The sequence below is a fragment of the Panthera uncia genome, chromosome B4 (genome assembly GCF_023721935.1).
Source record: "Panthera uncia isolate 11264 chromosome B4, Puncia_PCG_1.0, whole genome shotgun sequence".
Lineage (NCBI taxonomy): Eukaryota > Metazoa > Chordata > Mammalia > Carnivora > Felidae > Panthera > Panthera uncia.
Window position 1 is genome coordinate 43,205,611 of NC_064809.1, and position 16,363 is coordinate 43,221,973.

General features: G+C 35.6%; 1 protein-coding gene across 1 annotated transcript; it reads right to left on the reverse strand.

Moving 5' to 3' along the window:
• Window positions 1-4,037: 4,037 nt before the first annotated feature.
• KLRK1 (killer cell lectin like receptor K1) lies at window positions 4,038-15,399 on the reverse strand. Its single transcript, XM_049626658.1, has 6 exons — window positions 15,297-15,399; window positions 14,024-14,116; window positions 12,725-12,760; window positions 12,194-12,345; window positions 11,809-11,912; window positions 4,038-6,398 (listed from the first exon to the last, which is right to left on the reverse strand). Exons 1-6 carry the CDS (start codon window positions 15,397-15,399, stop codon window positions 6,281-6,283), a joined length of 606 nt encoding a protein of 201 aa, XP_049482615.1. The 3' UTR covers window positions 4,038-6,280.
• Window positions 15,400-16,363: the final 964 nt, after the last annotated feature.

Genomic DNA, 16,363 nt, shown 5'->3' on the forward strand with positions numbered 1-16,363 from the left:
TAAATTAATTAATATATTTTAAAGAATATATATTATATATAAATATATACTTATATTTATATATATTTAGAGCAATCTAAATATATATATTCATATTATATATATTTAGAGCAATCTAAATATATATATATATATATAAACTCTCTGTATTTGCACATGTATGATAATATACCTAAATAATATGAGAAAATTGATGATAAACCTAACTCCTCTAATAATAAGAAATAAAAATAAGTTAACAGGTTGTGGAGTTAATATGCAAAAATAAACAACATTCCTTTATGCAAATAAAACCAGTAAGAAGACATGATGAATGAAAAACCCTATTTACACTAATGACAAATAAGATGAAATATTTGGGAATAATTTAACAAGGACTATTCAAAAATCTATACAAAAAAATGTAAAACATTCCTGGGAGACAAAAAATATACTTTAAAAAGGTAAGGACATCTATTTTGGGTTAAGATCTTTTCTTTTTTTTAAATTTTTTAATGTTTATTTATTTTTAGAGAGAGAGAGAGAGACGGGGGGAGAGAGAGAGAGAGAGAGAGAGAGAGAGAGAGAGAGCATGACCAGGGGAGGGGCCGAGAGAGAGGGAGACACAGAATCCAAAGCAGGATGCAGGTTCTGTGTTGACGCGGGTGGGGGTGGAACTCACAAGCCATGAGATCATGACCTGAGCCGAAGTGGGACGCTCCACTGACTGACTCACCAGGCACCCCTAGGATCTTTTCTTAAATTGATTTATAAATTTGAAGTGATCCACATAAGGATCCAATGACTGGTGGATCTGGGCAAGTTGACACTGAAGTTCATATGGAAAAATAAACAGGAAGTGCAAATAGCTATAAGGAAATGCTAGACCTACTAATTGTTGAAACATGCCTCAAAAGTCTCCGGTTAAAATAGTGTGGTTGGTAATGACACACAAAGAGATCAAAAGAATAGAACCCAGAAATAGTCACAACTACATATAGAAATTTAGATTATGAGAAAGGTAGTGTTCTTAAATAGGATAGATGTTGGTGAAAAACCAACATTACGATCAACAAAGTTCTAGTATAGAAAAAGCATGCTCTTAACATGGGCATCACTCTTCACGACCGTGAACTTCTGGTTATGTGAGTCCACATTCTAACAACATTGAGTTATTTAGGGGGAAAAGCCAATATCAAGTATTTTTCATAGGAGCAATTGAATATAAATGGCTTGTATATCGTAAATCATTTTTATGTGAAAGAAACTCAGGCCTCTTCCAGCCCCTTGTTCCTCCATTAATTCAGTATTGGCATATTTATTGGCTGTGGAGACTCTCGTGAGATTTTCTGTTTTTCCACACACATCCACAAAGTTATATGTGCAGCTAGAACTCACTCAGAGTACAGCCTTCACTAGCATTAAGAGAAGTGTATATTTCCAAAAAAGTAGTTTTATTAGTGACAATGGTAAAGTAGTTTAGATTTAAAGGCTCTAGGGGCTTAGACAAAGCCGAATTTGAATTCTTACTTGAATTCCTATTATATTTGAGGCCTCAAGCAAATGATTTTATTTTCAAAGCCTTAATTTTCTCATCGACACAATGGGACTATCCACTTGGTGAATTTGTTGAGAAATAATGAAAACATTTTGCATTGTTAAGAATGCATTCAAATAACTACAACAAACAATGAATGGCAACAAAAACTTAAACCGAAACAAATTAAATCTATGTCAAATTAGTAATACTATTGTACAGAAAAAAGAAACACAAGTGACTAAAATACAGTGGTTTCTTACTGTTTTTTTTTATGTAAAACCAGTGTATTCTATAGAAAAAAACATTTGCAAGCAGTCAAAAACAGTATGTGGCAGTCTTTTCAGTTACATATTGGTAAAGACATTTTGAAATTATTTTATGCATGATGTAGAAAAAAGTAAATAAGAAGTTGCGTTAGTATCACACATGAACAAGAATTCAGTGTACAAAAAAGATCCAAATAGAAAAATAAAAGTATTTAGGATTAAAAGCCCATCATTTTAAACTTGAATTGAAATACAGAAGTATGGCCTTTAAAATGACACATGTATTTCTTAGCGAGATACACCAAAAATTATAGAAACAATGGCCTTCCAGTCTAATAAACACCACCAGTCTCTACATTACCATTTCAAATATTAACGGTTATTAATGGCAACCAGGATTCCTTGGAGAAGTAAGTAACTTCAGACAGAGCAGGAAGCATTACACACACACACACACACACACACACACACACACACACCATTAGGATAATTTGTTGTGCCAGATCACAAAAGAAGCTATAAAACAAAACTTAGATGGAAATAGTGTGTAAAGGACTCAGGAATCAACTCAAAGGTGTTTCTACTGGCAATTTTAAATTTTGAAATGATAATGACAGGTTTAAACAGAAATATGGTAATGATTGCTATAGATGGAAAAAAATCAAATGTCAAAGATTGCTTGAATTTGTAATTTTATGTGAAAAATTATGGTCACAATGAAAGATTATCAGAGACAAAACTGATTAGCCTGAAAATTCAGAAAATTTAGTAAAAATCAAACATTTATTCTGCCTTCTGTTTGTGAATTTCATTTCAAAGAATTTGAAGAGTTCACAAATGAAGTTTTTGGGGGACAGTCCCACCCAGTAAATGCAGAAAGAATAATAGGACTAGAAAACTTCCATTTTCCAAACCTTAATAATATGATGGAGCTAGGCAGGAAGCATCAACTGATTTTAAAACCATTAGGCGAAACTTTGATGAGGAAACTTCTATTACAAGGACCAGGCTGATGGCATCTGAATCCATGAAATAATCTGTTATGTAACACATGGGGCAACTCAGGATTATTTACCACCCTGGGAGATAAAATATTGGCAACAAAACCGCATCATGAAGGTTTCTTTGACCAAAAACAAACAGAGAGAACCTGAATATAATCAATCCTCTATATGGACTATCAGTTAACAGGAAATTTAGGGAGTAGAGGAACAGTTAAACAATACTCAGAGGAAGGAATCACGGTAATATAGAATGTAAGGCTTTAAGAAAAACAAATGACTATTTTCTTTGACAAATCATGGCATGAATAAAACAGAGAGGAAGTGTGAAAAAAAGTATAAAAAATAAAGATAATCAGTTTCACAACTGAATATAATTTAGAAATTCATATAAAAGGCATACATTTTAAAATCTCCATATATACAGAAATTAAAGATAAACTATTCATTGCTAGGATATTTTAGCTAAAAATATCAGCTATTTAGAAATAAATGATAGTGAAATTATTGTGTACCAAAAGGTCTGGGAAGTTAGTAAATCAAGAGACCGATTTAAAATGATAGGAACAGGGGCACCTGGGTGGCTCAGTCGGTTAAGCACCCGACTTCGGCTCAGGTCATGATCTCACGGTCCCTGAGTTCGAGCCCCGCGTCGGGCTCTGTGCTGACAGCTCAGAGCCTGGAGCCCGTTTCAGATTCTGTGTCTCCCTCTCTCTCTGCCCCTCCCCTGTTCATGCTCTCTCTCTGTCTCAAAAATAAATAAAAGTTAAAAAAAATTTTTAAATGATAGGAGCGGATTAAGTACAATAAAGTAAATCAATTGTCCTTACAATTCAAATCAAGTAAAAGGAAGGAGGTAATAAATACAAGAATGAGTTAGATTATGATGGTTATGATAAGTAAACAGTATGGAGAACTCACAAAGCAACAGGTTGGTTCTTTTGAAAGGCTGACAAAACAAACAAACACTTGGCAAAATTTGTAAAAGAAAAAACGTTAGAAGGCACAGATAAATATTTTTAGGCATTATAAGGGGACACATATAGAGATCTAGAAATGAAATAGTTTAGAAAGCTAAAAGAAAACTGATAATTTTAGTGCAAACAAATTTGACAGTGTTGACGTTTTGTTAAGAGAAATGTTTAGGTTAAGGCAGCTTATTCCAAGCTTGAATATTTTTAAAACCATGAAAATATTATTCTTTTTAAAATTTTTAACGTTTATTTATTTGAGAGAAAGAGAGAGAGAGAGGAGAAGGAGGGGCAGAGAGAGGGAGACAGAGGATCCAAAGCAGGTTCTACCCTCACAGCAGGGATGCGGGACTCCAGCTCATGAAATGAACCGTGAGATCAGGACCTGAGCCGAAATTGGTAGTCGGCTGCTTAACCATCTGAGCCACCCAGGCGCCCCGAAAACATTATTTTTTAAAACTCTTTCCATAAAGAGAAGCAGAGGACTTCAGGAAGATTTCTTTGAAAATTTCATGGTTATATTTTTCAATTTTATATAAGCCGTTTTGGAAAATAGAAAAAGCATTTCTAAATACATTTCATAGGCTAGCTTAACATTGACAAGGATAAAATTGATATTAAAGACAGAGATAGTTTAATACTACATTGAATAAGCTTGATTTCACATTTCTGCCTCTTTATAACTATATAAAATATTATGGATTTTAAAAATACAATTGATACATAAAGCAAATCTACAATACAAATGAGTAGCACAATAAGGTTAGTTAACAAATCCAGCAGTTCACATAATTATCATTTTATTGTTGTGGTGGGGGTGAGAACATTTCACTCTCTGTGATTTAAATATTTAATAATAAAATCTTAAAACAAACTTGACTAAATGCTAAGCTTTGTTAATTATGATTGGTGCGTATTACTTTACACAAGTATGTAAAAACTAATTTGGGCCAACACATTTCTCAGCCCTTGATTGACTATGTAGAAAATAAACAATTTTGGGGGGTGCCTGGGTGGCTCAGTTGGTTGAGCATCCGACTTCAGCTCGGGTCATGATCTCGCAGTTGGCGAGCTCGAGCCCTGTGTTGGGCTCTGTGCTGACAGCTCGGAGCTTGGAGCCTGCCTCTGATTCCGTGTCTCCCCCCTTCTCTGCCTCTCCCCCGCTCATGCTCTGTCTCTCTCGGTCTCAGAAATAAAGATAAGCATTAAAAAAATTTAAGAAAATGATTTTTTTATGACATTTTATCGTAATTTTCCATGAAAACGCTGTTCAATCCATGGCTTCATGCCTGTCACAAAACACACAAATGGCAAGTGCACTTAGAATAAAAACCAAAATTATAATGGGTGCACAAAGGTCCACACCTCTGGATTTAGCCTCTGCTTCTCTCTCCTCCCCTTCTTAAGCTCCTTGTCTTCTTCATCATTCTGCTCTTATCAAAATAGAATTTTTTTTTGGTAACTTTTTTCGGTTTGTGTATAGTAGACACACGATGTTACGTTCACTTCAGGTATGGAAGCAGCCTAAATGTCCACCAATAGACAGATGGATAAGGAAGACATGGTAGATATATATGGACATATATGATGGAATATCACACAGCCCTTAAAAAGGATGAGATTGTGCCATTTGTTGACAACATGGAAGGATCTGGAGAATATTCTGGTAAGTGAAATAAGTCAGGCTGAGAAAGACAAATACTATTGGATTTCACTCATATGTGGAATCTAAAACAAACGAATGAATGAACAAATAAAACGCAGAACCAGACCTATCAATACAAAGTGGCTTCCTTTAGAGTCACAGACTCTTCCAACTGCTGCTCACTTGCACGTTATTATTCCATTTGCCAAGAGTTCTGTCATCCTACTGGTTTGCCGAGAAACATCTTGGTCGCTCCACGGGTTTCACACTCAAATGCCATTTTTGCCTCGAAGCCTAGAAAGTCCGCTTCAAACTCAATTCTTCATTTTCTGTATTTTGCAGCAGTCAGCGCAGTACTAGGGGGAGTAATTCAATTTCTACCAAAATGTGCTGTATTCAAATAGTAGTGCCATTTTGAAATTTTGAGGGTGTATCTGTTGACCTTTCAACCCTTATTTTGAAAATGTTTCAATATAGTAAATTTCACGAACCCTCATATACCCTTCACCCAGTTTAGATTTATTTGATTTTCAAAATTTCTTAAAGCCTTCTTAGTGTTAATTTTTGTGTACATTTAATAAACTCGTAGTTTGAAATTTAGTTCAACCCTGGGTTTCATCAACAGTTTATTAAATGTAAAAATGAATCTGTTCGTTACCCAAAATTTTGCAAAAATTAAACAAAACATTCTTATGGAAGATAAGTTTTTTAACTATTGGCCTTTATTCCCCTGCAAGGTTATTTTTGTGTCAGGTCATAGATGGAAAAATAATACAATAATTATTGGTGGAATTTTCTGCTGGAAGTTTTTTCCACAGCACATTTGGCAAAAAGCTTCTCTGTGTTTGAATCTTTTGTATTTTATACATCATCAGCTTTTACACAATCCTCTGCATGCAGATGTATGTGTTTGGAGTTAAACAGTTTTCTGTATAAGCTTTAAAATTTGATCCATAAACTGCACAGGTTCCATTCTGCATGTCAACCATAGTTAGTCTAGATTAGAGAGAAAGACAAATTATATTCATGACTTACTTTATGAATACATAAATATAAAAAATGCAATAAAATTTATTTAAAAATAAGTATTAAAGTAATATCATTTCAGGATGTTTTAGGACCATGCTTGGTATCTCTTAGTTAAAAGATATGCAGAATATAGCCAACTCGGTTATAAAAAGTAGTTTCATTCTAGTATAGGTCACTATTTTGTCTACATTGGAAATTTGTCATTTTAGGGAGTCTAGGCTCTCTTGGTATATGTACCTGAGCGAAATGAAAGGTTTTTGAAAAAGTTTTGTGTTTATATTTATTTTAAAAAGTTTTGTTTTTATTTTGAAAGAGAGACAGTGGGGAGGGGCAGAGAGAGGGGAAGACAGAGAATCCCAGGCAGGCTCCGTGCTGTCAGCACGAAGCCTAATGCAGGACTGGATCGCGCCAAAACATGAGATCATGACTTGAGTTGAGATCAAGAGTCTAGCACTTAACTGAATGAGCCACCCAGGAGCCCTGAAATGAAAGTTTTTAAATGTTTTTTTAAACAAATAAATTAGAAATGAAGTTAGAATTCAATGAGGTCAGCAGATATCATGTTTTATGCAAAAACAAACAATCTTCTTTAGATATGTGCAACTTTACCTGGAAAGGAAATAAAAATAAATTGTAAAATTCTTATATATGTGTATATATACATACATATATAATATTATTTAATATATAATATACATATGTATTAAATACACACATATGTGTATATGTTTAGGTGTATATAAATATATATATGTGTTTATAACATAAACTTAAACATATATATATGCATGTGTGTGTGTGTAGGCATTCCATCTAGAGATAGTTCTATCTGTGTATCTATTTTGCCTTGGAATCTGGTGATTGCTTTCTGCTAGGAACAGGTGAGAAATAGAAGGCTGAGCAAAGAGTGATGATGAATTGATGTGAATCAGAACAATAAAAAAAAAGAAAGACTGTGGTCTGATAGTAAGTATTTAAAAGGACAAGAGGAGATGGGGAGGCTGGGTGTCTCAGCCAGTTAAGTGACGGACTTTGGCTCAGGTCATGATCTCAAGGTTCATAGGTTCGAGCCCCGCATCGGGCTCTGTGCTGACAGCTCAGAGCCTGGAGCCTGCTTCAGATTCTATGACTCCCTGTCTCTCTACCCCTCCCCAGGCTCACATTCTGTCTCTCTCTTTCAAAAACAAACATTAAAATTTTTTGAAAACAATAAAAAAAGGACAAGAGAAGAAACTCAGCCTATATAGAAATCACTACCTACTATAAGAGAAAAAACAATTAAGAAATTTTTAGTAACTGCTCTTAGTTGGTCTCAATCTATGCACATTAGACTTTCACTTTTAAATCGGACTTTGTTTTTCTATTCCTTTCAGCTTCTGTGTCTGTTTTCCCATACCATTCCCATCGCATGTCCACCACAGCATAACTCTGGATTTTACTTGTTTAAAACCATATCTCTGACTGAAGTGTGAAAGTCTTGATGGAGTTCTGTACTATTCATCCCTGTAGTTATCTCTGTATGGTTTCTGGAAATTGAGTAATGCTCAACAAATACTTATCACATGCACAAACGAAACTTAATATGCTAGTTGTTTTGCTTTGGCTTCCAAAACAAACATTTGCACTTGCAGAGTGATAAATGTTGAGATAAGGTGATACAAAATTTTATTAGTATTTCCAGAGAATAAACTTTTTTTTTGCCAAAAATGAAATCCAGCCATACAGAAATGAGATCACCCCAGATCAATTCTAAGGTAAACTGGGACATCCAAATTCTAAATATATAATGAATAGTCCCTGACAATGAATATAAGGGGACATTTGAAAGAAAAAGATGACAGTAAGAGTTCATTCATTGATCACTGCCAACTAAGCGTTAAAGAAGCAAAGTAAACTTCAAAATCAGTGAGAAGAGATTCTTTAAAGTCAGTTAATGATAATTCTGGCTGTAGTGTAAGAAAGGGATTTATTTGACTCTCTACCACAATTACTCGTTTTATAGCGTAAGTGAATTATTACACATTCTAAGATTCTGTTCCTTACCCACAAAATTAGGTTAAAAATGACCTCTGTTAGATGTTTTTTAAGAGTCTTCAATGAGAAGATACATATAAAGTGCTTAAAACTGTCTGACAGAAAGAACCGAATTGACCTGACATTAGCAAGGATGTTGTTGTGATGTTTTCGTTACTTACTCCAGAATTAGAGGTTCAAATAAGTAAAGTATACTTGAAGTAACGAATTAAAAACTTTTAGAGTCCAAAGAACTTCTGTTTCCTCTGTGATATCACGAGACTTAAGGGCAGCAGACCTGACAAACCTCTTTGGTTTTATTTCTGAGATTTGTGCTAACATGGTGAAATTACCAAACCAGGTATCCTAAGTGATAGAAGTGACCTTTTAAGCGAGCTACCCTAGCATTCATCCAAAAGAGTAAGCCTGTATTCATAAACTCTGTGAGCGCTAGGATGTTGTCACGTGGTCCTGCTATGCCCAGTTGAGCTGTATAATCAAGTGGTTAAAAAAGCAGGCTATAGAAACGGAATACATAGGATACTGGAGAGTCCACAAAGAGCCAGACGGCTGGAGTTCACAGGACATAGGACTTGAGATGAGAGAGGTGAACAAATAAAGAGATCTGAGGATATGCAGAAGATCTCACTTGCGTATTTAAGAGTATTGATTAATGCATGTGTGTAAGAAAACTTTCCTGGTGCTTGCACAGCGTCTAAAATCGTACCTGTCTTCACCAGCCATATTGCAAAACTTCAAATTTCAAAAGGCTTTGGGTAGATTACTTAAAAGTGTCTTTGCTTGGTAGTGGGGCATAATTCATTGTAGACTGAGCATTCTAGTAATGCTTAAAAGCAAGGCCAAACCAGATCAAGCTGTTTCCAAGTAACTTATTTGTGTCCTGGGGAAAAAAAAGAGCTCATGAATAATTTTAGAGACAAAAAATATGTAGCACTAAACAAGGGTGAAATTCACAGTGTATGAAATTTAATAGAAAAGTAACTGTAAGCGAAGGCACAAAATAATGTGACCATAAGGAGGAGAAAAATCCATCCATTAAAACTGATCCAGAACGAACACAGATGTTAGAATGAACAGACAAGGATATTGTGATAGGTTTTTGGTTTTTTGGTTTTTGGTTTTTTTTTAATGCTTATTCATTATTGAAAGACAGAGAGAGACGGAGCACGAGCAGGGGAGGGGCAGAGAAAGAGGGAGGCACGGAATCTGAAGTAAGTTCCAGGCTCTGAGCTGACAGCAGGGAGCCCAATGCGAGGCTTGAACTACAAACAGTGAGATCATGACCTGAGCTGACGTTGGACGATCAACCGACTGAGCCTTGCGGGCGCCCCAGATATCATGACAGTTTTGATGACTGAATTCCATATATTCAAAAAAGTTAAAGAAATACATGGAAGATTCATGAAATAGCAGCCAAATCAAACTTCCGAAATGAAAAGGTCAGTGTCTGCGATGAACTATACACTTGAAAGGGTAGTGAAAATTAGATATTGCAGGAAAAAAGATTTAAAAAATTGAATTCAGGACAATAGAGAATATCCACAATGAAACACAAAGAAAACAAGTGAAAAGAACACCAGTTCATCACAATTCTAACTTGCTTAATGGATCTGTAATTGTCCTGTGTCTGGGGAAGAGAAAAGAGAAATGAAGAAGGGGAAACACTTGAAGAAATAATGGTAGTTAAATTTTCTAATTGTGCTTGAAAATTATAAACTCACAGATCCGAGAGCCTCAACAAAACGCGAGCACAAGAAATATGAAAAAACTAACCCAGGGCATATTATGGACAAATTCCTCAAATCCTGTTATAAAGAAAAATCATTAAAGCAGTCAGAGGGAGGGAAAATGATGTATTATGGGCTGACTAAATGGATTAAAAACAAGATACAGCAATATGCTGCCTATAAGAGACGTACTTTAGCTTTGAGGGCACACATAGGCCAAGATGGAGAGTCATATTCCATGCAAATGATAACCAAAACAGAGCAGGTGGGGCTATAGTTATGGCAGTCAAAATAGACTTTAAGTCAAAATCAGTCACACAAGACAAAGGAGGTCACCATGTTGTAGCAAAGGGGTCAATTAATCAAGGGGATAAAACAAGTTTAAATAACGGACCGTAACAAGTGTCGCCCATAATGCAGAGCAACTGGAACTCTCACACCCTGCTAGTGGGAGGGTAAAATGGCACAGTCATTTTGGGTAGTAGTTTGGCAATTTCTTAAAAGGTCAAAGGCATACCTATTATCCAACCATTCCACTCCTAGATATTTATGTAAGAGAAAAGAAAGCCTATGGTCATACAAAGACTTGTACACAAATATTCATAGCAAGTGGCTTTATTGTTCATGGTCAACAACTGGAAGTTACCCAAATATCCATCAGCAGGCGAAAGGATAGACAAATTGAACTACACCCATAAATAAGATATCTCTCAAGAATAAAAAGAAATTAGTTCTTAATACATGCTTTAAGGTGGCTGGATCTCAAAATAATTATGCCGAGTGAAAAAGCCAGACATAACAGCAGTGCCTCCATTGATACTAAGTTCTATAAATTGCAGACTAATCTATAGTGACAGAAAGCAGACTAGTTGCCTGGGGACGGAAAGAAGTAGGTAGAAAGGGGGAGAAAGGAGGCGCGTCTGCGTGGCTCAGTCAGTTAAGCGTCCGACTCTTGATTTGGGCTCAGGTCATGATCTCATGGTTCGTGAGATGGAGCGCCAGTCTGAGCTCTCCACTGACAGCACAGAGCCTGCTTCGGATTCTCTCCCTCCTTCTTTCTCTGCCTCTGCTCTGTTTACGTGTGTGCTCTCTCTCTCTTACACACAATAAATAAATAAACATTAAAAAAAAGAAAGGAGTAGGAAGGAAAGATTACAAGGGTGCAAAGGAAAGTTTGGCAGGTGATAAATGTTGATTATCTTGATGTTATTAACGGTTTTGTGGATGTATAAATTTCTCAGAATTTATCAAATTGCACATTTCAAATATATGCAGTTTCTTGAATGTAATTGTATCTCAACAATTCAGGTAAAACCTGAAAGAATGAATATATGTGATACTTAACCTCTCTGCTTTAGTCTCCTTATCTGTAAACAGGGTGTAGTATTAGACTTACCTTGCACTGCACTTGGCACATTGAAATTAATGTTACTCATTGTTGTGGTATTGGCTGCTCGGCTCCACAATATCCTAAATTTAGGCCCTCAGGGCTTTCTGCTGAAACTATTAGAATATGGGAACATCCTGGGATTGTGTGAAGTAACGTGATCATTGAAAGACCACAGGGCTAGTTTAGGGACAAACCCCCGAAGAGACACCTATTGGTATAAACTTACTGGTCGGGTAAGAGAATGCTGCCATCTTCCCATTGCCATGATCCATTTGGAGGAGTTTGTATTAGTCCCATCCAATGATAAGACTTCACCAATTTTAGGAAATCCTGGTTGAAACCACAAATAGAACCAGTGCTAAGAATTTTAGTTAATTCAAGGCCATAATCATGTAATCATTTTTTCCTCACACTCAGGGAAATGGATTCTGTCCTCTAGCCTAATTCTGACTTAAACAACACCATACCTAATACCTACAAAATGCTTTCTTATTTTTAATGCAGAAAGACTTAGGGTAGACATATCTGGGTTAGTGCCCCTCTTATGTTTCAGGTAATAGTCCAGTGATTAGGAGTAAATAGAGGAAGGGAAATTAAAATAAATACTCAACCTGGTGTTCTCTGCTGTATATCTTCAAGAGACTGGAATTTTGAGACACACAAGAGGCTTGGCTTTGGTACCAGCTTTTGCTTTCATTAAAAAATTGGTAGCAGGTATTTCTATAACATATCCAGTTTTTAGGACATGGGCCACAATAACTTTCTAGAAAGGGGGAATATATTATTAATTCTGTACAGGTCTGAGCATTATAGCAGATTCTGCCTAGACAAATTAAATACCTTTTATTCCAACTCTAACATTTCAGATGAGCCAATCTGATCATCTCCAATGACATGGCCCCACACATTTGTATATATACACAGATGCCAAAGACTAAGTATTTTCTGCTTTTTAGGAGCACTCCTTCATTATTAAAAGATGAACAAATAAAATAAAAATGTTGGAACGTTACGGATTACGGACAAGAATTCATCATTTTCTTATACGCGCTCTTGTTAACACTGTGGGATACATGCCTATACCCAATTATACAGAGATACATGTAATTTGTGCTTCAAAATATTAGAAGACTTTCACTTACCTTGTAAAGGAAGTGGAGCTTCTTGGTGGAATAATGCTATTAAAATAATCATTGAGAGGATTAAGAGGTACAAACTTCCAGTTGTAAAATAAGTATGTTATAAAGATGACAAGTAGAGCACAGGGAGGATAGTCAATAATATTGTAATGACCTTGTATAGTGACAGATGGAGATTATGCTCTCCGCAGTGGGCATTGAGTAATGTATACAAGTGTCGAATCATTACCTTGTACACCTAAAACCTTGTATGTGAGACATATTTCAATAACAAAAAACCATAATTAGTAAAAGGGTTTGTGTTGTTAGTAACTTACAGTTCTAGCAAAAGTAGTTGACAAATTTCTAGACGGATAGCAAAAATATAAGGACATGTCCAATATTATTAGTTTTTGTTGCTGTGCATCTGAATGCTAATCAAAGTAATGCATTGCAACCATTAGGTCAAGAACGCTCTATGTAGGCCAATGCACACATGAAAAGATGCTCAACCTCAGTCCTTATTAGGGAAATACAAATCAAAACCACACTGAGATACCACCTCACACTGGTCAGGGTAGCTAAAATGAACAAATCAGGAGACTATAGATGCTGGTGAGGACGTGGAGAAACAGGAACCCTCTTGCACTGTTGGTGGGAATGCAAACTGGTGCAGCCACTCTGGAAAACAGTGTGGAGGTTCCTCAAAAAATTAAAAATAGATCTACCCTATGACCCAGCAATAGCACTGCTAGGAGTTTACCCAAGGGAGACAGGAGTACTGACGCATAGGGGCACTTGTACCCCAATGTTTATAGCAGCACTTTCAACAATAGCCAAATTATGGAAAGAGCCTAAGTGTCCATCAATTGATGAATGGATAAAGAAATTGTGGTTTATATATACAATGGAATACTACTTGGCAATGAGAAAGAATGAAATCTGGCCTTTTGTAGCAACGTGGATGGAACTGGAGAGTGTTACGCTAAGTGAAATAAGCCATACAGAGAAAGACAGATACCATATGTTTTCACTCTTATGTGGATCCTGAGAAACTTAACAGAAGACCATGGGGGAGGGGAAGGAAAAAGAGAGAGAGAGAGAGAGAGAGAGAGAGAGAGAGACAAACCATAAGAGACTCTTAAAAACTGAGAATAAATTGAGGGTTGATGGGGGGGTGGGAGGGAAGGGAAAGTGGGTGATGGGCATTGAGGAGGGCACCTGTTGGGATGAGCACTGGGTGTTGTATGGAAACCAATTTGACAATAAATTTTCATATTAAAAAAAAAAGAATGCTCCATCTACTTCTCTACTGTCACTTACAATGTATGATTATGGCACCGCATATCATTACCATAATAATGAAGTGGATCCCCAGAGCTATAGCAATGGAATGGACTAGGAAAAACGGAGATGCTGTAAGAAACAAAAGAAAACAAACAAGCAAACAAACAAACAAAAAAAGAGTGAGAAAGATGAGAAAATAAGGATTAAACATTTTTGGTATGTTCATGTTTAATATAAACATTAGATTTTTTTTAAATAGGAAGGGTGGTATCAGTACTTTTACCCTAATTATTTTTCCCAGAACAAGTAACATAGGTACTTTGCAAATGATTAAAAAAAGACAGACTATAGAAATGCATACATATTCCCTCCTGCTTCTCCACAAAAGTCCCCCAGTTTCCTCCTTAGTATAAATCATGGTTATAATTTTTGAACTTTTTCATGTAGATACAGACAGTTCCCTTCAATCCCTTTTTAAAAACACACCTTTAAGAAACTGCACAAAATATCCCGTGAGTTTTTTTCACTTAAGGAAATATCTTGGAGATTATTCCACGTCATGTCTTGTAAAGTTGTCAAATTTTTATACATAGCTTCTTGCATTGTCTTTCATTGGTATATGGACAAAAATCTCCTGACAGTCTTTAATTTTTTTCCCAATGTGTATTTAAATTGTTTCTTAGTTTTGCTATTAGATATCACAAGATGAATACATTTTTACATAATTGCACATCGTTTTGAGTTCCTCTCTGGGAGAAGTCCCCCATATGATTTCACTCATATGTGGAATTTAAGAAACAAAATAAATGAACATAGAGGGGAAAAAAGAAACACACCAAGAATCGGACTCTTAACTACAGAGAATAAACTGATAGTTACCAGAGGGGAGATGGGTGAGGACGTGCTAAATAGGTAATGGGGATTAAGGAACACACTTGTGATGAGCACTGAATATTACATGGAAGTGATGAATCCCTAAATTCCAAACCGGAAACTAATATTACACTCTATGTTAATTAACTGGAATTTAGATGAAAACTTGAAAAGAAACTCAAGAAACTACAGTCTCAATTGTCATTATTATGTTAATGATAATCTCATCATTTGCAGAGCATGAAAAAAATCCCAAACTGAACAGTTTCTGCTTAACTGTATTATATATTCCAATAGTATAGTAGAGTGAATTTCATTTCTGCTTTCCTCCTGAAGGTAAAATAAACTGAATGTTTGCCACTGATCTAATCATACGGATTCCACAATTCCCCTCAACATACCGAGAGCAGACAAATAGATGCGACGTGGAACTTACGGTTTTCTCTATATTTGCTTGTGTTTAATACACGCCTTCTCTTTGGTCGTGTGGAAATACCATTATATACCAGCTCAGAGTTGGAATTACGGACTGCGTCCATGGCTAGATGAAAACAATTCAGGCCAATAGGAGTCATAGCCTTTCTGCCACTTGGGTCACACATTTTCACAACTTCACTTGCCATTCTATTCATGTCCCTTTTCAATAACATCAAGTTACTTTTGTTTTATACTACTTCATGATTATGATTTTTGTACTTTTAAGATGATTAAAATTAGATTTATTCTATGGCAAAATCTCTCTAGCAAGATCTTCCGTTCTATTAAAATAAGTCAATTCTTAATGTGCAATGAAATCAAACATTATAATAATGACAGTGTAGGAGTGCCTGGGTGTCAGTTAAGTGTCCGACTCTTGGTTTTGGCTCAGATAATGATCTCACATTTCGTGAGGGGCACAGAGCTGGCCTGGGATTGTCTCTCGCTTTCTTCTCACCCTTCCCCACTCACTTGCAGGTGCGCTCTCTCTCTCTCTCTCTCTCTCCCTCTCTCTCAAAATAAATACATAAATTTAAAAAAATTAAAATAAAATAAAGACAGTGTATAATAAGAAAGACAGGGGCCTAAGGAGTTAGATATGTGTTTAACTCATGGAGCCACATTTGCTAAGTTAACAACTAAGAAAGAAAGAAAGAAAGAAAGAAAGAAAGAAAGAAAGAAAAAAAAAGAAGGAAAGAAAGAAAGAAAGAAAGAAAGAGAAAGAAAGAAAGAAAGAAAGGGAGGAAGGAAGGAAGGAAGGAAGAAGAAATGATAAGAAAAAAGAGAAAAGGAAAGAACAAAGGACATCAGTACAATTAGTTATGGATATTTTAAAAAGTGAAAGTAAGTAATATGCATTTAGTATCAATAATGTTCATCATGTAGTAAACACTTACTAAATGCCTAGTTTTTGTTTAAAGTGAAGGATATACAATGAATAAAATAATAAGGCATCACATTTTAAGATAAAGACACATAAAGAATCTTGTCCCTGAACAAAACAAGTAAAAAATCATTTTGCTCTCT

Bases quoted from the DNA above. Each gene is read 5' to 3' on its own strand.
- KLRK1 (XM_049626658.1), bottom strand. From the start codon at position 15,399: ATGGACGCAGTCCGTAATTCCAACTCTGAGCTGGTATATAATGGTATT. The intron at 14,117-15,296 runs GTAAGTTCCACG...TGTTTCTTACAG, and splicing joins AAGCAAATATAGAGAAAACC to CATCTCCGTTTTTCCTAGTC. The intron at 11,913-12,193 runs GTTGAGTATTTA...GGTTTCAACCAG, and splicing joins TATACAGCAGAGAACACCAG to GATTTCCTAAAATTGGTGAA.